General features: G+C 47.4%; 1 protein-coding gene across 2 annotated transcripts in view; it reads right to left on the reverse strand.

Annotated features, from left to right (window-relative positions):
- Positions 1-23,876, reverse strand: part of Slc12a8 (solute carrier family 12 member 8) — a 148,091-nt gene that overhangs the window by 61,350 nt on the left and 62,865 nt on the right. For both annotated transcript variants that reach the window (XM_028752274.1, XM_028752273.1), the window contains exon 5: positions 12,100-12,213. In XM_028752274.1, the coding sequence (XP_028608107.1) occupies positions 12,100-12,213 (114 nt within the window). The remainder of the gene's footprint in view (positions 1-12,099; positions 12,214-23,876) is intronic.

The following is a 23,876-nucleotide window of genomic DNA, read 5'->3' on the forward strand; positions in this document are numbered from 1 at the left end:
CCACACACACACACACACTAACACATATGACTACACACTCAAGAGGAGCTAGGGATGGTGACGAATGTTTGGGTGGTAACGCAGGCTTGAAATGAAGGCCAGGATAACGGGTTGATAACAGAGAGGAGAGCAGAGACCAAAGGGAAGGACAGAGGCCCTGGATAGGAACGGAGAAAGCAATATTGACAACAATGGACACACAATGACTTAAAGGGTGTGTTGGCTGCTTAGTTAGCTGCAGGAAAGAGAAAGGTTATTGAAAATCCAGGGGAAAGTAAATAAAAGATCTAAGGTCTGAATATGAAGGGAGCTAAGAGGTGACATGATCTTAACCAATGGGAGGTGAGAACGGCCATGTTGGATGTACAGGCATTGCAGAATTCCAGCCACTAACTTGTTCTTCAGCGAGCAACTCATGTAGAGTCACAGGCACCTGCCTGTTCCTTGGTTTGTTTGTTTGTTTGTTTTTAATTTTGAAACTAAAAACAGAGAGAATACTGTAACTGTAAAGCAGAATGTGAGTATTCTATACTTTGGTGACACAAAAGTCAGGCTATAGCTACATGACATTAAAGAGGGAGACAAGATGGCTCAATGGGTGAGGGAGCTTGCTGCACAGCCATGACAACCAAGTCTGATCTCCAAAACCCACGGAGAGGTGGAAGAAGAGAATTGATTCCACGGAGTTGTTCCCTGGCCTCCCACGCACTCTGTGGTACATGAGCCTCCCCCCACACGTTAATAAGAGATAAAATAAAGCTTATAAATAGGATAAAAGAGGAATAGAGAAAAAGACACTGGAAGCACCACAGTAACGTAGAAAACAAGACCTCAGGCTCATGAAGACTCAGTGGCAATGATATTCCAAGCTTCATGAGACCACTGAAGAAACCTGAAATATAATTCAAGTACGAATTTTGGGTTAGCCATTAAGGCAGACAAGGGAAAGGCTAGAAAAATATTAATATAGCAGCTGAAATACATTGTAACTAAATTTATATTCTATTGTCATCCAGATATTATATTTCTAAATGTTTACTAGGGAAGAACATAGTGTGGGCTGGAGAGATGGCTCAGAGGTTAAGAGCACTAACTGGTTTTTCAGAGGACCTGGGTTCAGTTCCCAGAGCCCACATTGGTGGGTCACAGCCATCAGTAACACCAGTCCCAGATGCCCTCTTCTGGTCTCCACGGGTACTGCATGCAGATACACATGCATGTAAAACAATGGTGCATCTAAGAAAAGACAAGAAATTCTCTGTAATATAGGGCAGTTGTTTTTCATAGTTGCTTTGTAAGCATAACACAGAAAAATGTTTGGCAGGTGGCAGGATAAGGGTGACAGTGTTTACTCACTGAAAGTTTAATTATTCATGAGGTTTGGTCCACTTACCAAGGATAATCAGTTTACTATAGATTTCCTGATGTTGCCTTAAAACCTCAATATATAAACGGGTTAAACAGATTCCCTTAAGATGGCGACACCAATTAAAGCATTCATTATAAGTATTTCACATCATATATATATATATATATATATATATATATATATATGATATAGAGATAGAGAGAGATAGATAGAAAGAAAAAAACAAGAAACCAAGAAACAACCCAGAGAGTCTCAGCTTCCTAAACAATGGAATGAAGAGATGTAAACTAAGCTTGATAAAATAACAGAGATTTAAGTATTTAAACGTTCTCAAGGTAATCAATAAATAATTAATAAAACTTCATCAAAATTGGGGAAGTTGATAGGAGGGGTCACGTGGGTAACATAAATCCATACTTCCTAGCATTAAGTTAACACCTAACGTCTCACATTGAGTGATCAGGTTACGGCTACAAGGACATGCTTTGTGAAACATGGGCTCCAAAATACCAAACATAAATACAGTCATCTCTGTGGAGGGGTATTGGGGGAGTAAGAAGAGAGCTGGGAGACCACAGCTCTATAAACACCCGTAGCTTATAGGCATACATGCGGGCATATATATATATTTTTTTTTCCTGTCCTCTATATATCTTCATAGTTCAATCATATGCAGGTATCATTGCCTCCTGTCCTGAGGTGGAGCTGGAGAGCTGAAGCCCTACTGCTTGCTCCCAGAACAATCTGATGTCAAGGGGCGTTTCCCGAGCTCCAGCTCCATCCCTAATACCTCCCCTTTCACTGTCCTCCTAAATCCAGACCCTCTGGCAAGGTCCTCACCCATCACCTGTGCCTCAGTGACTACCATCTTGACTCTTCCCTCTGCAAGGACCCCTCTCTGCGCCCCCCCCCAAGTCCCTAGCATGGTTGGTCATTCACTTGGCTTTGGGAAACTGTATACTGTTCTATTCCCGCCCACGTTGCACTTCCTGTGGTTTGCCATGTTGTCTTCACACCTTCCTTCTGATCGATGATGGAAATTCACACCTGAAGGCCCACGAGAATCCCAAAGAAAGTGACTGTGCTATACTCACTCTCTCTTTGTTCCAGACAATAGCAAATAGCACCTGTCCATTGCACTTGGGGAAAGACCTGGGCTCCTGTTCAATGGAAGAGAAAGGACTGACAGTCACAAACCAGACAGGAATGAGATGGACCCAGATGATGACGTCCAAGAATGGAAGAAAGCATGGGGTAAAGTGCATACACATCACCGAATGATTCTTAGGCTACTGTCCTTTGGCTCTACTGAATGATAGATGTCTTGCTCACTAACTAGATCTAGAGAACTTGTTTTGATTGTGATGGAATGGGGGAAGGGACTGGCATCCTTGTCAAATATTTAGTCAAAAGCATTCGCTTTGTTTCTGCTTCCAGTACAGTTGGAGACCTGACTGTAAGTGCTGGGGCTAGACCATGGCTGGGTACATTCATACCCAGCATACTATAATCCAGATGTCCTACAAATACCACTTTTTTTAAAGCTCCAGAGCTATGCCCTGGTGCATGCCTGTAATCCCAGGACTCAGGAGGCTGGTGTGGTAGAAGTATGAATTTAAGGCCATCCTGGGCTACGTAGCAAGACCCTGTCTCAAAAGAGGGAAAACCTTGTTTAGTCAAAACAAGACTGCCAGTTTGTCTTGCTGGGTTGACCAGTCTCTGTAATATGCTGTTATTGACTCTGAGAAGGGAAATATATACATACTATTTTCTAAAACTTACTTGACATTAAACACATTTTAAAAAAAATGGACATTATTAGAGTCACGGAAAGCTAGGCATTCGTTTGCTATTGCCATTGCCTTTACACTTTTTATGGCAGAATTCCTAAAAATGTATTAAATGACTCTTTAGAGTCAAAAATTCTTACAGCTGGAAGGCATCTCAGAGGGCATCTAATTAACTTTTGTTTTCTGAAGAATAAGGAAACTGAGACCCAGGCCGCTGGTGATCAAGTCTTCCAGCTAACTTCTAGCTCTGATCTTCAAAGACGCAAGAGTTGGGTCTACCCCACATCACACAGCTAACCCTTCTCTAACACCTATGACTTCCTTAGATCATCCTCTGAAACAGTAGAATCACATGACAAACTGGGGCTCTACCCCCTCATCAGAAGGCTGAGTGTAGCATTATAATTGGCAGCATACACAGGATTCTCCACAGCACTTCAGCCCCCAGGAGTCACTGCCGATGTGCATTTGGATCAGCCTCTCCTTGTGGGCTTTTTTTTTTAATTTAATTTTTTATTTTTAATTATGACTATATGTGTGTACCTGTGTCGAGGTGTGCACACATGTGCAGTGTGACACAGTGCAGCCAGAAGACTTTGGATCTCCTGGAGCTGGAGTTACAGATAGTCGTGAACGGCCCTAAGATATCTCAGGTGCTGGGAATTGAACTTAGTTCCTCTGCAGGAGCAGTACAAGCTTTCAAGCATCCATCCATCTCTCCAGCCCTCCTTGTGGGTTTTAAACTGTCACTGTAAGAAGCAGTTGGATACTCTATGCCAACTACGTCTTCTTCTGTATCAGGATGACATAGTTGGTATGTTACTGCCACATGCCTATTGGGTTTAGTCCTCCATCCAAGTCTTAATGACCTTCTGGGATATTTTGGTTGACTTGGCTTTGATATGTAAGTATGATGACATTAGCCACCAGCTCTACCTACTGGCTTAGGCTGTGGCGTTCAGACCATCCAGATTCAGCCTTAACCGCTATTATTAGTCTACAGTGATGCACCAGATGAAGAGAGAGCTGTTCTCACAACACTCACAGATGACCAGGAGAGGGATTCACTCCTTACACATCTCAACAATGATCCCATGTGTAAAATGAAAATGAGTCAGCCACTGACTGAACCAAACCAGGACCCTTCTCTCTGCACCAAGTTCACTACAGCACAAACACACCAAAGCCTTCACTGCTGCCGCTCAGCGCAGGCGTTCCTACCCCACTTTCTTCTGTTCCTGAAAATGAAGAGCAATGGAGTGGCATGGGGAGCAAGCCTAGGCTTTTGCTCTGTGCTTTCCTGGCTCCTGTGACTTCACCAAAGGCACAATTATTCTTTCTTCATCAAGGAACACCCAGGCCTCCTCCTGGGGACTTCCAACTGCACCTCATAGACTCCAACTTTCTGTTTCTTGAGCCACACTGCCTGTTTTATTCCTTTCTCTGGTTTCCCAAATTTAATCTTCTTTTAAAAAGAATATATACACTTAAAGCTCCTAAATCTTACCCAGTTTTCTTGTCCACACATCAAATAGCACCTTATAGGAGGCTGTGGCAAAGGCAGAGGAAGATTTATAAGGTGTCTAGTGCAGTACTCAGCACCTAGCAGGAGCTATTGTATCAATGTCCACCCACAAAAATGGACTGAGGCAGGAGGATCAAGAGTTTGAAGCCAGCACGGTCCAGACCAGCTTGGGCTACATGAAGTTTCCAAAGACTTGGGCTGTCTCCCCCTCCCTTCTCCCTCATTTTCAAACCATACTCCTGCCCTACACTGGCTTGCAGCCTGGTCAGCTAAGTTGCTGTTGCAGAATCTTTCCCTTTTCTTCTTGGAGACAGAACTCACCAGTCCTCCATCTCCTCACGGCTGTAGGGACGCTGCTAAGAAAGACAGCATTAGACAGGGCCTTGCAAATGCCAAGGCTCAAGCAAGGTTGGCAGGCTTTTGCACAGGGATATCCCCAGACACCATGCAGTCTCTCCTCCAGAGAAACAGTAGGACTCCCGCTTACCGTCCGGGTGAATGACAGTAGACCCCGAGTACAGATTTAGCCTGACCTTTAAAGCAGATGTAAGGTCTGACTATGAAATGAGGGCAGAGGTTTGAGCAGGAGCTGCTGCACATGAGGAACGTGGGAGGCAAGGCCTCGCTGAATTCCTCACAGGTTCATGTGCCGGACACTGGAGCGAGAGTTCCTGTTAACTGGGCACAGAGGTGACCATTGGTCATCCCAGCATTTGGAGGACAGAGGCAGGAAGATCAGCTGTATAGCAAGTTTCAGGGGGAGGGCTCTCGCCAGCTTGAGCATGGTGACCATGGCAACCATGGGACCATGCGACCATGGCTCTGGCAGGGTGTGGCCTTCTCCCCTATCCCCTCTGCCTTGCTAAAAACCATTAGACTATATTCCTAAAGCTAGCCACCAAGGTCCATTCCCTTATTTGGCCACTTCCTCTTCCTGAAGCTGACTACCAAGGCCAAACTATCAAAATATTGAAGTCCAACAATCAAAAGTCCCCTCTGGCTCACCTAATTATCATGCCCAATTAAAATTAAACACCTCATCCTAACACAGATAAACTGACACTTGCCTGTGGACCATGTCTTTCTCCCCTCTATCCAGAGACAGTCTTGTTCCCACTGGAATAAATACCTCTCCCTTGTTCCCTCCCTCTTCTCTCTTGTCCTTTATTTCCTGTCTTTGTCTCTTATTCCCTGCCCTCTGTCCCTCCGGGGCAAATAAATCTTTGTGCTGAGAACTTGGTCTTGGAGGTCCTGAGCTGATACCAATCTCTTTCACCAGGCTAACCTGGGCTATCTTGGGAAGGGAGGTTGTGTTAAGGACATTTGGAGATGGGACTTTTAAGAGGTAATTAGGATAAGATGAAGTCATAAGAATGGGACCACATGGTGGCTTTAGTGGCTTTATAAGAAAAGAGAGCTAGGTGGGTGTGGCCCAGTGGTAAAGCAAGACTTACTTAACATGTATGAGCCCTGGGCTCCACTCTCTGTGTCATAAAGCAATAACAACTACAGCAAAGCCCAACTGCCCAGCCCAGGGGCATGTGCCTGTAATTCCAACACCAGAAGGTAGAGGAAGGACTATAGCAAGAAGGTAGGGGTGGAGAAAATCTGAGTTTTGCTATGTTTCATCACGTGCTGCCCTCCAGCCTGTTCTAGCATGTCACAAGGTCTTTACCAGATGCTGAGCAGATGTTGGATACATGTTCTTGAACTTTCCAGTCTCCAGAATCACGAGTCAAATAAACTTCTACTCAGTCTCAGGCATTTTGTGATAGAGACAGAAATTAGATGAAGATAACAGACCTGTTTCTCATAGAAACAGGGAGGGTTTGAATGAGAGTCGGTATAATCAAGAGCTCAGTACAGTGTGTCACATGATAGAATGACAATAACAGTTACGGATATAATAGCTTTGATAAAATTACAAATTCTATAAAATCTTTAACCAAGATAATATCATTATATATAATATAATTAATATAATATAAACAGGGCTTCCTCTCTTCTCCCTTTCCTGCCCACGAGTCCATCAGAATGAAGTAGGATCTGCCCCATCCTTTCTTGGTCTTCTCTTGTCCTTAAACCTAGAGTCCCCCCACCCCTCATCCAGCAGGTGCTTGTTCATGACAAAGTGTGAAGGAGATGGGGAAATAGCTTGGGGCTGGATGGTTGGTAGGGTCAGCACTGATAGCCCAGGTCAGGGAGGGGAGTCAGAGAGACAAACAGCAATCCGGGCTTAGGTACTGCAGACAGACAGCTTGCCAGGATGCATAGGTGTAAACAGGAAGTTGTGCTCAAGAATCAAGGACATGACAGAAACAGACCTTGACGAAGATGAAGATGATGACTAGGGTCATTCTGGTAAAAGCTGTTGGTTTCCCACCAAGTTCTTTATGCTGGGTGTGGTCAACCACAGCTCTGAGTGCTGACTGTGGCCAAAGAGACTCGTATCCTTTCCAGTAAGAGTTTGGGATTTGAGGACAAGGGTTATGTGACTTCATACAACTGGTATTTTTCTCAGCAAGCTCCTTGAACTGTGGTCCTGGAGGGGCTGCCTTCGTAAGGGTGTGTTTGGGAAAACCCTGTAGGGAGGGATGTTTTGCTGGTACAGCTTGGAGAAGGAAACTGCTTTGAGGAGCAAAGCAAATGAAGAATCTAAGCCAACCCCTATTCCCACCCCTGCAACCCCTACCACAGGGTGTGGTAGAGCCCAGCTTGGTGAGGATAGGAGGTCAGGCTTCATATATCCAGTGGGGACACCACACCTAATGTTCAGCTGCTCCTCAGAAGTCACTGCCCCCCTGGGATAAAGTATCTAGGTAATGTACGTGATATGGCTCTGGAGGTGGGGACACAGCAAAAATGTTTATTCTTCAAAGCTTCCCTCTTGACAGCTAGGAAGAGGATGGTGCAGGAGGGAGCCCCAGCCATGACTCACAGTTAATCCCTGGCAAATCTATCACCATGGAAACTGCCAATCATGTATGACTTTCATAACTTAACTGAACATCTCCCAGGGGAAAACAAGTGGTTTGAATCAATTTCCCTGCTTCCATGTTTACTTTGCCCCCCCTCCTCAGTAAACAGCCAGGGGAGGCTCCACTCCAAAGCAGTGGGAGGTCCTGCTCTGCTTCCTAGCTGTCTGTATGATGTCCTTCCCAATCTTTTCTGTGCCCCTCCTTTCCCAGTTGGGAAAACAAAACAAAACCCCCAAAAACCCAAAAAACAAAAAACCCAAACAAACAAACAAACGAACAAAACCCTCACATCAAAGGTTCACAGGCTGCTGGTGAGGAGCAAGAGGCTCACCTGGCCTCGAAGACGGAAGGAAGGAGCCCACGTGGACGGACACTCTACTCAATGCTATAATTTTAACACATGGACTGTTACAAAATGACACTTTCATAAAGCACAGAAAATAAATCTGTGTGTTTGTGTGAGCATATATATGTGTTGGGGGTGGATATTTGTTCATGGGGGAGGGCGTCCTGTCTCGTGTGTTTCAGTGAATAGAACCCATGACATCAGGGGACGGCTCACTGTGGAAAGTGCTTGTCAAACAAGCCTGATGTCATGGGTTCTATTCACTGAAACACACATAAAAGCCAGACACAGGAGTGTGAACATCTACAGTCCCAGTGAGGTGACACGAGACAGGAGTGGAGGCAGGAGAATGTCCTGAAGCCAGCTAACCTCTTTTATGCAGAGACCTTGTCTCAAACAAGGTGGAAAGGTGAGGACATTCTAAGGTGTCCTCTGCCTGCCCGCCCGCCACGTGTGTCATGGTACATGTTCACCCACGCCCTCCCCCTGTCTCGAAAAACAAAAAAAGAAGAAGAAGAAGAAGAAGGAGGAGAAGAGGAGGAGGAGGAGGAAGAGGAGGAGGAGGAGGAGGAAGAGGAGGAAGAGGAGGGAGAAGAAGAAGAAAGAGCATGAGCAGCCACTGGGAGGCATGCATCCTGCTGGCCTTTCTGGTCCAGGGTCTTCACCTGGGGGGTACTCAGGGAGACTCAGCTGGAGCCCTATGACTGCGTACTTGTTAGTACTGGGGAGGGGTGGGGCAGGAGGGGCCGGTAGGCAGGTTCAGATAGCAATCGTTTTTCTTTTCATTTCTTCCCTTTTCCCTCATTCTTTTTCTGTCCATTCAACAGGAAGCTGACTTAGATTTGATTGACAGCTTTGAAAGAGATGTGCAGAGAGTTCTCCTGACTACTGATTGAGCTTGTTTCTCCACAGCTTGGGCCCTTATGTTTCACAGACTCAGAGAAGTGGACAAAATGGCTGGTGACAGCATGGGGGACCAGAATGGGATCTACATAATTTGTGGGACCCAACCAAATAAAATTACAGGAAAATCCCTTATTCAAAATGGATGATGAATTGTATCCAAAGCAAAGCACTACACTAGGGGAGAGAGCTGGTGTGAATGCGCTGGTGTGAATGCGCTGGTGTGAATGCACTGCAAGATGCATGCAGATGAAGCAGATGGGCCTGGGCATCTCCCCATTCCATTCTCATACAAGACTGGCCCTAGGGTTGGGAGTAGGAAAAGATAGGCTCATAAGCTCTGGAACACTGAGGACATGGACCCTCTCCCTGGCAATATGGTAGGGACCCAGAGGACTCAGAAAAGGAGGGTCTGGGAAATGCTTAGATTCTAAGCATAGAGTTCTCACATTCAGCAGGTTTCTGGTCTCCCAATTCAGCCTAAAGGAAGGCCCTGCAGATAGGACATGGGAGGGCCTGGCTTTGTACCAGACGCCCGACAGTATGACCACTTATCGTGTCTTGGTGTTGGGTAAGAGCCCAAAAAGCTGCAACAGTGGAAGCATAGCAGCATCAGGTAGTGACATCCAGAATGATTGACGTTAGCTTTGAGTCATCCCAGTGGGGTAGAATCTTAAGAGTCGGAGATCAACTCTTCTCATTTTATAAACATGAAGGAGACATATTGTTCCAGTCAACTGATTGTGCAGATGAGGATCCTACTACTCAGCCCTAGTTTCAGGCTCATTTCCAAGGTCGGGGAAGGGGAAGGGGTGGGCAATGATGTAACAGAGCGGTCAGGTGGTAGACATGAAGGGCAGGGAAGAGAATCCAGTGCTATTTGGAAGGTAACCTTGTCGGAAGGGACTTGGAGAGTTCCAGAAAGGGGGTGGGCGGAGTCAGAGAAAGTGGGCGGGGTCAGGAGAAGGTGAGGAGTCAGGAGTTAGTCCCTACTGTTGGATGTCATCCCTGAGAACAGGAGAGCAAGAGAAGAGTCAGTTGGAGGAAGGCAGAAAGGGTTTGGCTCTGAAGTCATTGAATCTGAAGTGTGCCAGTTGTCAAACAGGCCACTGAAGAAACTATGTGCTGAGGAGAAGCCTGGGCTATCGGGGTGGATGCGGGAGCCGGCAGCTCCCCGGGTGATAATTAGAGGAGGGAATTGGAAGAGATTAAGAAGAGGACAGGGCTGGGGAGATGGCACAGCTGGTCAAGCGCTTGCTGTGCAGGCATGATGACCTGATCTGAGCTGCATCTCTAGAACCAAGGGATAAAGCCTGGTATGGTGGCGTGGGCTTGTAATCCAGTACAGGAGAGTCAGAGGCAAGTGGGACCTGGGAGCTCCCTGGCCAGCCAGCTTAGCCAACTTGGCAAGTTCTAAACTGCCGAGAGACCATGTCTCAAAAAACATGGAGACTGGAATCTGTGGAATGATACCTGAGGTTGTCTTCCAGCCTTCACACAGTGCGCGCGCGCGAGCGCACACACACACACACACACACACACACACACACACACACGAGGAAAAGAGAACAGGCAAGCAAGCAGGCAGGTGAGAACTGCAGGAAGGGAAGGCTTTGGTGGTATGACGGGCATTCAGAAGGAAGGGGAAGCTGTGGCCGCTGAGAGGTCAAATAAAGCAGGAAACGCTCACTGCTTAGTAGTGAGGTCAGTAGGATGTCACTGATGACCTTGGAAGGATCCAGTTCATTTGGGGCGATGCTCTGAGTTCCGGAAGGGGAGTGCAGTAGAGATGAGCAGACATGGAAAATGCAGACAGGGGGCCATCTTACCTGGGGAGGAAGAAGAGCAAGGGGGCCTTTACCAGAGAAGAGTGTGGGGTTGGCGCAGGATGGTAATATGTGTTTCCTTCTGATTAGCAGCTTTCTTTGAGCATAACTCAGATTCAGTGAGCTGCACAACACCCACATAGCCGCCAGCATAATCCAGAATGTACTGTCCATCTGAAGTGTCCTCCTGCCCCTCTGTAGCCCTTCCTCTAACCCCTTCACCCCTGTCTCTGAGCATCTGCCCACTCTCTGCAAGCTAAAGCTTGTTTCTTCTAGAATGGTATAGAAATGGCGTTTATGTGATTTTTACTTTTTTTTCTAACTTTTTGTATCTTTTTTTGTCTGTCTTACTCAGCATAATTATTTTGAGGCTCATATACATTTGCTGTGTATATCAATAATTTCTTCCTTTTATGCTGTTCTTCTCTTTGTGTGGCTGAACCACAATTTATCTACTGACCTGTTGATACCCATCAAACTATTTCCATTTGAGGACTGTACAAATTAAGCTGCTTTGGATATTTTAAGTATTTGTTTTTATTTTTAGTGTGTGTGTGTGTGTGTGTGTGTGTGTAGTACACTGTCTATGGAGGTCAGAAAAGGGAGTCTGATTCTCTGGAATTGGGGTTACAGGCAGTTGTGGGCCATGTAGAAGCTAGAGCTGGGCACCAAACTCTCAGCTTTTGCAAGTACGGTAGGTTCCCTTGACCGTGGAGCCGTCACTCCAGCCCAAGTTAAGCTGCTTTGAATTTTCACATATAAGCCTTCACACAAGTTCATGCTTCCAGATAATTAGGGATGGGATAGCTGGGTATTTAGAATTTTTAAGAAACTGTTCAAAGTTTTCTAAAGCGGTGTGACCATTTCACGTTCCCCTCGGTAGAACGGGTGCTTTGAATGTCTCCACAGCCCTCCAACACTTGTATGAGAGTCTCATTCACGTAGACATTCCAGTAGCTTCTCCTTTTCCCACTCTTTGTGTATGTGGAGGAAGGGTGACAAGAAAGGACACGACACACGTAGGAAGCGGAGGATAGGAGACAGCTGACTCCAGATCAGCAACAGAGATACGATTCTGGTCGGCGCCCGGGAAACAGCCCTGCCTTAAGCATTTCCCATGAGCTACCTGTCATATGTTAGCTTCTTGTCTTCTCAGCCAGGGACCCACATGTGAAGCAAGAGCCCCACAGTCTCCTTCAGAAATTATGAGCAAGTAAAACCATTGTTAAAAGGATGGATTTTTAGTCAGACCCAAGGCCATCACCAAAGTCAGCTTCAGACCCCAGAGCACATGAAGGCCAACTGTGATGTTGAACTCAGGAATCCAGCATTTATATCCCTAAGGCAACCCAGAGTACCTACCTGTAGCTGCCGGGAAGAACACCCCAAACACAGTGAAGAATGACTCCCCGGGGCTGTAGTCTGGCAGAATGTTGCTCTGTAGCAGTTCTGGGGAGTATCCAACAAAGCCATGTTCTGTAATGACACAAATGAGAGTGCCCAAGGGGACAGCATTGTTTATAGCATGGGTTCTTTCTTTTTGAGACAATGACATACTGTAGCCCAGGCTGGCCTGGAACTTATTGTATAGTCTAGGCTTGTCTCAAATGTACTGTGATTCTCCTGCTTCAGCCTCCTGAGTTGCTGTAATTATAGGCATGCATACATCATCATGTGCAGGTATATAATACTGAACATTCAAAGGCAGTGTGTGTGTCTGTGTGTCTGTCTCTGTGTGTGTGTGTGTGTGTGTGTGTACATGCCAGTGAAAGAGGAGAGAGAGAGAGAGAGAGAGAGACTTGGAAGTCTGACTTGTGTGTGTCTGTATCTTTGGCTATACAGGAAACCACATGGAGAACAGTGGTTAGCTCGGGGGAGGGAGACTTTTTCTCTTTGCTTTATAGATTTCAGGATGGCTACCGGGTCTTTTCAGTGATGGTCTATTTTTTTCTTTTTATGTGATTGCTTTCTGTAAAAAAAACAAATTGGTTTTGCAAATAACTTTAAAACCTGCTTAAAAACCTCCATGGGTCCCTGGGAGCTAAAGAATAAAGCCAAAACTCCTTAAGTTAAACATCAAAACTCCCCACAACCTGGCAACAGTCTGCCATGACACCTTCACCCTTTGTCCCCAGCCCCTGCCCCTGCCCCCAGAGGACAACAAACACCCATTCTACCCCATCCTATGCCTTTGCTGGGGTCATGTTCCCTGCTGTGTTCCCCACTCTCTGAGCCATCAATAGTGTGCTCACTTTTTTCTTTTATTCTCCCCTCCCCCCAGGGCCTTGTGCAGCTAATCACTCTATTAGACATCTCTACCCCTGGTTTTATTTTTAGTTTTGAGACAGGATTACTCTAAATTGCTCAGGCTGGCCCTAATCTCATTCTGTAGCCCAGGCTGGTCTGAAACTGTCAGTCCTGTTGTCTCAACCACTCAAGTGGCCAGCATCACAGGCCTGCACCACCAGGCCTGACCTGTATTCATTCTTTAAGCTCAGACAGGGGCTTCCTTCATCTGTCCTGATGAGGACTGAGTCTCCCCCTCATTGTTCTTGCTGTTTTATGCTCTGGCTGTTTTATTGGCCTTCAGAGATGGCTCAGCAGTTAAGAGCTATAGCTACTCTTCCAAAGGACCTGAGTTTAATTCCTAGTTCCATGTTCTAGCTCCCACATGGCAGCTCACAGCTGTCTGTAACTACAGTCCCAGGGGATCCAATGCCCTCTTCTGACCCCCAGGGGCACCGTATGATATGTTCCACAGATATCCATTCAGGCAAAACAACTATACACATTAAAAAAAAAGACGTTTTTTAAAAAGACTAGCCACTTTAGGTCTCTATGGAACACCACATTTTTTCTTTTGTTGTTTGTTTTGTCTTGTAGTATCCAACCTATAGATAGTAAAGGCCAGAAGAACAATCTGTCAACTGAGCTATGTCCCCAGCCTCTACCACAGTCCTTGTTTTAAAACTGCTTATTTTAATTTTATTTATGTGAATATATGTGTGTGTTCACATGGAGTTCAAACAAGAACATAGGATCCCCTGAAGCTAGAGCTGCCTGATGTGGGGTACCGGGAACCGAACTCAGATCCTCTGTGACACTAAGTACTCATTCCTCATCACGGAGCCATCTCTCCTGCTCCTCACCTACAGTTCTTGAGGTGAGAAATCCACTGCAGCACACCTCCACTCTACCTGGCCCAGAATAGGTAGACCACACAGTAAAATGTTAGATCACCAAACAGACCTCACAATAAAATGAACCCTCTCTTAGATCTCATGGGTACATCCCCTTCTCTGGCCTCCTGCTACACTCATTCACAAGATACTTTGTTACAAGAACATCTGAGGTCTAACTTCTTTGAAGTATTCTAAATATGTTTGTACATCTACCTCAACAACATCTGTCAAGTGCCTTCAATCCATTCTGCTTCTTTGTCAAAAGACATCACTTTGAACAGCATATGCGAATATACAAGAAGGCCTTGGAACGCAAGTAAAACATTCTTGGCTCAGGGACACCCCGAATATTCAGCTTTGCCTTTCGGTCTTGTCCCCTAGAACTAGCTAGCTTGTGTCACCTCACCCCTCACTGCCACTGCACACCACAGTACCCCAGAGTTTGAGGACAGAGCCCACCGAAGCTGCAGGCCTTGTCCACACCACCCGCCATCTATCGAGACCTCCCCTCCACAAAGGGAGTTCCCTCGGCTCTGATGGCTCCCAGGAGGCTATGCACTTCCTCAGCTTCCAGGAGTCAGAACTTCACAGGAAACATATTCTTCAAGAAAATAATGAAGCTTCAAGAAGCACAGGGAGCCGTGGGGAGTCCGGTCCACACTTTCAAATCATTGTCAATTGCTTTCTCTTGGCTGAATACAGACTCTGTTCTGGCATATTAAATCCCAAGCACCGGCTTTCTGAATGGCTTGGCTTCCTTGCAGCTGGTCCTCCCCTCTTCAACAAAAAGCAATAACAAGCTAAGTTAACTTTAGCTTACCCGCTGGCTGACCCCACAGACTAGTCTTCCTGAGGAGAAAACCAGTGCAGCCTCCCTTGGAGCTCAGCTCAGCCAGGCCAGGATGACGTACATCGGAGCCAGGGCTGTGCACCCCGGGCAGGCCAGCCCACAGCACATAAACACCTCACCCCACGCTGTTCCTCTCCACAGCCTCCAAGGAGGTCTTAGAACTCGGAGGGTTTTGATTCCCCTGGCCTGAGAGCTTTGTCTGGTTAGCCTGTAGGCTCATAGGCACTTTAGTCCCTTAATGATTGCTTAGTGGGGTCGATTCGGAAGCCTTCTCTACCTCTTCCCCTCACACCTACAGGCTGAGAGAACTGGGCAAGGCAGAGGCCTCAAGGTTGCCTCATACGGAGCCAATGAGAAAAGCAGCTCTGATATGTCCATGGGCACATGCTCACAGTGGTATAGAAGCACATACTAACACACATCTTCCCAGCAGAGACACTGACACACCCACAAGCATACATAACACCTGAGCACATACATACACTGACACATAGACACACACTCATACCTATACACAAGGATATTTCACAAGCAAACATCCACATTGTCCCGTTCACAAATACACTTATGTGTGCACAGGAGCATGTGTGGGCCCACTCATACCAACATACTCACACTGACACATCCGCAAACACATTCACTGGCACACACAATCCTGCTACCCTGACCCTCTGCCCTGGGATAAGTCTAACTCTTAGCCTTTCTCAGAGAGATAATCTTAACCTTGAAAAGAACCTGTTGACAAAGACAATGAATGCTTTCTTGCAATCGTGTAAATTTGGGGAAAGATATAAGTCTCTAACTATGGAGAACTGAGATATTTTAGATGTCAGTGACGATGTCTGAAGCTAGACCTGGAGGCACCGACATGTAACCCCAGCCACTCAGGAGGCTGAGAATTTTGATTGACAGGAGGAGAATGGGGCCGAGGCATAGCTCAGAGTTTCACTCTTGCCCAGCACACATGAGGACCAGTATCATAGTGAACCACCATAGTACTTAGTAGCGTAGAAAACTGACATGCAATAGTGCTAACACCCAATTAAAAAAAAACAAAACTTCCAATGTTATAAATACTAAAAATACTTACACATCTCCCTGTCTGTCCCTCCTCCCTCCTTGAGATTTCTCTATCTCTCCCTGTCTGTCCCTCCTCCCTCCTTGAGATCTGTCTCTCCCTCCTTGTCTCCCTCTCTTTCCCCATCTGTCTTTTCCCTCCCAAGATAGATTTGATTGTGTAGCTCGGGTTGGCCTGGAATTCCTGACACACCTCTCCACCTCCCCAGTGCTCAGGTTACTGGCATCCACCATCAGACCCAGCAATTCTTCTCCTTCAAAAATTCCCTATAAAATCCCCACAGTTAAAAAAAAATGAAGGTAATCGACTTATTATGAAAAAATTGTATCTTTTGGGATCCCACGGGAAGGCCGAGTGTCTGCAGGGACATCCCAAATGTACTACCTTCTTTCTTTTATTTTTCCGTGTGTATACTTGTCCTGCTTCCTAGAATGATTGGAGTAGTTTATGAGAAAGTCATAAGCAAGAGAGAACAAGGAACATTTAAGTAGGGGAGGAAGCTTCACCCAAGACACAGCCAGAAGGGTTCAGTGAGGCCTTGAAGCGAAATCTGTGGCTGTGTCCATCAGACTAGAATTTGAGGCCCAAGGAGCTAATCTATGATTGTTTTGACCAAGCTCACAGAGACAGGGCATTGGGCCTGATGGCTTGGCCCCATATAGGCCATTTTCTCTCAGATGAAAAGGAGTGTCTGAGACTGGTCTCAATTCACAGACAGACAGACAGACAGACACACACACACACACACACACACACACACACACTCGTCTCCCTAGCCTGTTGACTCTTGCCCGTTCTGATTACCTCCCCTCCCCTCAGGATTACAAGTCCTGGGACAGCTCACACTGAGGCTTGCCACTTTGCCTCCCACACAGAGAGGTTCTCTTCAGTTCCAGAAACCAGTGTTTCCCTCAGGCTTCATCTGGGAAAGGCAGGCAAGACCGGGGAAACACCACAGGTCAGAGGCACCAGGTAGGGCTGATAGAGGCACAGCTGGGAGGATGGCCAGCCCTGTTGTGATTCCAGGTCTGTCTGCATTCAAAGTTCCCCACACACTCTGTTTGGGGGTTCTGTTTTGCAGGACTAGGGTGCTAGGTAAGTGCCCTAACCTTGAGTTACACTCCTGCAGCCAGAATGGCAACTGCTTGCTGTACAAACTGGGTCCTGTCGGCTGCCATCTCCAATCCTGAAGGGCCTGGGATGCTGAGAGCCTGCAGCTGCTGCCTGTGAATGTGCCTGGGCTTGACCTGAACATCTGCTTCTGTATCCACTGAGTAAAAATACTCCAGGCCCTTCCAAAAACAGAACGGGGGAGGGGTGAGAGAACCAAATCCTCACAGGCCCAGGCAGGAAGAGGCAGAGGATGCCCTCGCAGGCCTGTGTGTAGGAAGGCCTAACTTCTCCCCAGATTCCGGTCACTCCCCTGATGCTGCCAGTAGGCTGTAGTTCTTGGGGGCTTAGTGTTACCTCCTCAGGGGGCGCTGACGGAAGCTCTCCTCATCCCGTGGTAAATGCCTTTAGCAGTGACAAAGAACCGCTGGTCTGGGTCTGGGTGCCAGTTGCCCAGGCTCACAGACCTAGCCACCCGGGCGCAGTGGCTTCTGGGGAACACCCTGTGGCACCTGTGGTGTAAGTACTCACCCAGCCCACTACGCACACAGGCCATGGTGAAATGAGTAGAGGCTGCGGAGACCTTGGTGAGGGAGTCCCATTGTGACTGTGGACTAACTTAGAAAATGAGGTTTCTAAAATTGTTGCTGCTGTGGGCTGTGGGCCGTGGGCGGTGGACCGTGGGCTGTGGGCAGAGTTTCCCGCACCACCGGCTTTCTTCTGGGCTCAGGTCCCCCACCCTGCAATCAGTAACCGATGACCAGTGAGTGATCAGAGACCAGCCAGACAAGCCTTTCCTGGGAATGGACAATGAGAGAGTCTGGTCCAACCAGGAATAGAAAGAGTGGAGGGAGGGCTTGGAGAGAGGAAGGGAGGAGGCGGCGCCCCCCCAGACTGAGAGAGGGTGGGGCCTGAGAGATCACAGGAAGAGTAACTATGCAAGGAAAAGGAAAGGAGAGGCCGAGGTTCTGGGAAAAGCACAGGCACCAAAACAGCCCCGAAGGGAGGGGCGCGAGGGACACTGGCAGGGGAAGGGAAGGCCACCAGGGTTCAGCACACTGGGATCCTCAAAGAAGAAGGAAATACAGTACAGTCATTGCCGGAAGTACTACTCAAGCCTCCTGCTGCATGTGGCCGATCTTAAACCCCCGCCCCAACCCCCTCAGCTGTGGAGTTGGACTGAAATCTAGGAGGGCCCAGTGTCTTCACTACCTGTCATCCCCTGGGGACAGAGACACAGCACTTCTAAAATAGCCTGACAGAGGGGTTTGGAAAGGGAGTGTTCAAAGGCCTCATCTCGCAGCATGGGCTACTAAGAGCCAGATGCTGAGCCACTGCCCAAGCCCAGAAAGGCAACAATGGACAGGGACGCTTGGATGCAGAGATACTGTCAGCCTGGACTTTAGCATTACCATGTGCGGCTCACACAGACGCATGGCCTTGGGAGAGGTCCCAGTTGGGTTCCTCTTGCCTGGGCATTGGGTGTGAGGTCTATTCCAGGCATAAGACTGCCCTGAAGCCCCTGCCCTACCACTGGGAACCAGCAGATGACAACCAGTATCAATGAAGCAGCTACAACCTGTCTCTGACACGGGCCTTGAGTGCTTTTTATCTTCTATGAGTCACCAGTGATTTGTGGCTTTCCTCAGTGCTGATAATGAAAAATGAAAAGGGGGAGAAAAGAAAGGGGCTATGGTCTGATTGACTGGGCCATTTTTAAAATTTGTATTTTTTAAAAAAAATTCTCATACAATATATTTTAATCATATTCTTTCCTCTCTCTTAATTCTTCTCCACAACCAACTTCATGTTCACCCTCTTTCTCTCTCTCTTTCAATAAAACACAAAAGCAAAATAAGAAAAGCAAACAAACCCACAAAATCAAAACAGACAAATTAAAGAAAAAAATTAATAAGAGAAAAAATATCACAATAAAACAAAAGTGCACACACACACACACATCCCAGACCACAGAGACTGCTTTATGTTGGCCAACAACTCCTGGGCTTGAGGCCTACCTGGAGTGTGGCTGATATTCCTAGTGACACACCATTGGAGAAAACTGGTTTATTTTCTTTCCCAGAAAGTTTCAACTACAAACAGCTTCTTGAGGTTTTGTACATACCCATGTCTGACACTGCTACAATGCCCAAGAACCTGAGACTACCTAGGTCATGGTCCCTAGCAAAAAGATTCTGCTGTTATTCTGCTAAAGAAACCTAGCAATAAAATGACATCTTGGTATCTCCACAGATCAGAGCATTGATCCATCCTATCAGAGCATGCTCTTCCTACAGTAGATGAGAGCTAACAACAAGCAGACCAACAACTGGACACTGTCCAGAAAGTGAGAGGCTCTGGAACACTCTGTGCTAAATGGGATATCTTTATCAAACGCCTCCGTCCAAGGTTCTGAGATCTTTGAGGAAGAGGATGTGCACAGACTATAAGAGCCAGAGGTGGTGGATGGCTCCAGAGAAACGTCATTTTTCAGACCCAACAGGATGCACACGTAAGCTTACAAAGACCACTTTAACCATGGACACTAGCGTGCAGAGCAGAAGCAGAATGTTTAGAAGACACAAGAGTCAAACGAAGAGAACCCCTAGATACTGCCAAGTCCAGATATGATGGGTTCTCCCACTCAGGACAATTAGAAGTGTCCAATAAAAGTGTTTTGAAATGGAACTAACACTGAATGCAGTGGAGCTTGCCTGGGGCCTCAAACTGAGGCAGGGGCTTGAAGAGTTTGAGGCTGGCTTCAGAGCAAGAGATGGCCTGAAAAAATCCTAAAAAGAGTGGAACATACCCACCATGTATAGCTCATGGCCTGCAGAGAAGGAAGAGAAGATAAGACAGGTTTGGAAGAGGCCCCAGGGAATTCTGGACGGTGAGCTGGGAACAGCCCTCAACCTGCACTCTGGCCTCAGCCCTGGTAACTTTGGTCTTTCAAGGAGGGGCGGAGAAGAGGAGAGGAGAGGAGTGAATGAGGTCTCCAAGCCTGAGACTCCACCCAGAGAAAAAACATCAAGAGAGGGCTGGACATTCAGCAGGGGCCAGAAGGGAAATGTGCAATGGGGCTGGGCCTGCAGGTCCACCCAGATTGCCCAGGGAAAGCAGCCCGGAGCCTCCTCTGTCCCTGGGGAAGGCCTCCACCCTGAGTGGGACAGGCTGCCAGGAAGCAGTAACTCCCCGAACCCCCCCCCCACACACACACACATACTGGCATCTAAGGGGATGAAGGGCCAGAGAGCGGAGGGGTAGACGTTCCGCTTTGGTGGGGGAATGACTAAGTGTCCAGCAACTGGACCCTTGCCACCTCTACACTCGAAAAGAACAGCCTGGTTCCCTGGGAGCCAAGCGTTCCTCCTTGTGGAAGAGAAGAAGAACATTTCCTATTGCAAGATGGTTTCTAACAGCCAAATTGCACCTTCTGTGACCAATGGCCTCTGTTTTAAAAAGTACTTGGGACTGGAGAGACAGCTCAGCAGTTAAGAGTATTGCTGGCTCCTCTTCCAGAGGATCAAAGTTCAATTCCCAACACCTACAGGGCAGCTCACAGTCATCAGTAACTCCAGTTCCAAGGGATCCCACACTGTCTTCTGGCTTCTGCGGGCACCAGGCACATGCTTGGTGCATATTATACATATGCATAATTTTTAAAAATTGTGTATTTATGTGTATGTGTGTGCATATCCATCTGTGAGTGTGCAGATGTCTATGGAGATCAGAAGGATTCCATGGTCGCAGTGGCAGATGGCTCATGGATGTGGGAAACTGAGCTCTGATAGTCAACAAGTCCTCTTAACCCCTGAGCCACTTCTCCAGCCCCAATGTAAAATAAAAATTTTAGCCAGGGGTGTGAGGGCGTGGGTATGCAGGACGGGGGGGTAGGGGTGGGGGTGAGGAGGTGGGGAGAATGGGGAAGTGCATGCCTTTAATCCCAGTACTCTGGAGTCAGAGACAGGTGGATCTCTGAGTTTAAGGTCAGCCAGGTCTGCAGAATCTGTTCTGGGACAGACAGGGTTACACAGAACGCCCCTCCATGTGTGTGTTGAGGGGCGGGGCAAAGGGATGACATGACATGGGACAGACGTGACATACAACAATAATAATAAATAATTTAAAAATGGTCTCTAACGTACTGAGCTTTTCCCTTCCAGTGGTCTTGGAGTCAGTAAGTTGAAATGAGAAAAGATTTCACTCAGAGAGGCTGGTCAAGAAAAGGAATGTTAAGTGCCAGGAGTGGGGACCAAGACCGATTTGGGCTCTGAGAAGCAAGTATCACCATAATGTGATGAAAGCAATGGCTACTGGGGCAGACGAGTTTGTGCCAGACCCTGTGTGGAGTGCTTTCTGAGCTGGACATTTAAGCTGCCAACAGCCTGGCACATTTTCTCAATGAGGTAGGAGTCACAGAGACAAGGGTCCAGGGCGGGATTCTAACACTGTGCTGCCCCTGCTGGGCCCACTCTATCCCAAGGATGCAGAAAGCCCTGGAAGGGAACCAGGAGCTCCAAGGTCAACTAGGGCCCTGCTTTGGAGACTAGAGAGGTCCCACCCACTGTGGCCCCAGATCCCCCCAGAGGTCTGGTCTGTGTAACTCTCAGCCTGAAGGATCCCCTGAGAAAGGAAAATCTGGCCTCTTATCTCCTGGGGTAAAGGAATGTGCTCTCCTGCCAGGACAAGGGGCTGTTGGACAGGAAGTCTCCACCCTAGCTGTGGGTTCCTCCCAGCCACCACTTGCTCCTTCTGGCTGTTCCTGCCTCTGGCATCCACTTCCCATGCTTAAACTTCTGACCTAATCTTCACAACAGAATTCTAAGCCAATTTGCCCGCCCCCTACCCTCCAAAACCCTTCCAATTAGCTACCCATTCACAGCTTCATGCTGCTGGGGAATTCTGGCCCAGATTTCCATCCCCTGCCCCACTTCTACCAGGCTAAGCTCCCTGGGGAGACAGCTGAAGATGCCAAGTGCCCCTGTAGTACACAGGACCATCTCAGGGATACACTCCTGCTGTGCACCAGGCTGACATACTGAAACACACAGCTCTTGGCTTGCAAGTCTCCAAACTAATTCTACCCAGGAAACAAATCAGAAAGCCTCCTAGAATCTCATGGCATGGAGCTGGGTGTGCACATCAGTGGTAAAGTGCTCAACACGAACAAGGCCCTGGGTTCAATTCCCAGCAACACAGAAAACAACAGTGACACAGCGAATCTCGTGGATGACGGCTCAGCATCACAGAACCTGAGAACATCCAGGGGACTCTACCCTGAAACCCATGGAGACGCCGAGGCCCAGGAAAAGCGATTCCTATACCACAAGATTGGCAGCTGGTCAGGTAAGTTCAGAATCCAGGGAATCTAAGCCTCCACTCAACAAGCCCTGTGTCTCCTCACAGGCCCCGTGGCAGCAGTTGTGTGTATTGTTATATGGGGCTATTTGCCTATTTTTCCATTAGCCTATGCACCAGGTAGTTATTTTTTTTTTGGTATGGCTATACTGCCTAGCCCCATGAGACATGCAAAAATATATATATATAAAAAAAATCTTAAGAATAACATTTGGGCCGGGCGGTGGTGGCACACGCCTTTAATCCCAGCACTTGGGAGGCAGAGGCAGGCAGATTTCTGAGTTCGAGAGTTCGAGGCTAGCCTGGTCTAGAGAGTGAGTTCCAGGACAGCCAGGGCTACACAGAGAAACCCTGTCTTGAAAAACCAAACCAAAAAAAAAAAAAAAAAAAAAAAGAAAGAAAGAATAACATTTGGGATCAAGCCAAGTGTTCACAACAGAAGACATAGCAAGATGTGATGTACTTGGGGAATGGAATATCATTCAGCCATAAAAAGGGATGAAGCGGTGACTAGAAAGAAAGCATAGTTGGTGACCTACTTGCCTGGCAAACATGAGGACCTGAGTCCAACTCTCCAGAATCCAGATTTTAATAGCCAGAGGGCCAAAGAATTTACTCGGAGGGCAGGAAAACGTATTCCACAGTCATGAGGGCAGGAATTCAGATTCCAGCATCCCTGTCACAAGTTGGGTATCCCTGCAGATAAATGTCTAAACCTCAACAATGAGGGGAGAGGAGGCTGGAGGGTTATAGAGCTGGCTCCCAGCCTAGCTGAGAAAATAGAAGTTCCAGGTTCAGGGAGAGATTCTGCCTCAAAGGAAAAGGCAGAGAGATAGAGGGAAAGACACTCGACACCCTCTTCTAGCCTCTGCACATGCTACCCATGCACATGTAAACACACACACACACACACACACACACTGATTAATTAGTTAATTAAGCAAATGTTTTATTCTATGTGTCTGGGTGGCCGGCCTGTGTATGTGTCTGCATACCATGTGCATGCCCGATGCTAGCAGTGGCCAGAAGAAGGCATCAGATCTCCTGGGGCTACAGATGCTCATGAGTGCTGGGAACCAAACCCAGATCCAACACAAGAGTGCTTTTAACCACCGAGTCATCCCTCAGCCCCACTAAACAAATATGCTTAAAAGTGGGGTATGGTGACACATGCTTATAATCCTGCCACTGGGGACACAGAGACAAGCAAATAAATCCCTAGTACTCACTGGCCAGTCTGTCTTACCTACTTTATGAGTTCCAAACCAGTGAGAGACCTGGTCTCGAAAGCATGGTGGACAATCCCTGAGGAACAGCAACTAAGATTGTCCTCTGGCCTCTGCACACCAGACTCATAGATGGGTGGACATAGACAGACAGACAGACAGACAGACAGACACACACACACACACACACACACACACCATACACAAAGGGATGAAACACTGGACATGCTACAACTTAGGTGGTCTTTAAAACATCACGCCAAGTGAAAGGACAAATGCCATAGAAATCCATCCGTGTGAAACATCCAGCCTGACTAGCAAACTCAGACACAGTA

This window comes from Grammomys surdaster, unplaced genomic scaffold, assembly GCF_004785775.1.
Source record: "Grammomys surdaster isolate TR1022 unplaced genomic scaffold, NIH_TR_1.0 125889, whole genome shotgun sequence".
Classification (NCBI taxonomy): Eukaryota; Metazoa; Chordata; class Mammalia; order Rodentia; family Muridae; genus Grammomys; species Grammomys surdaster.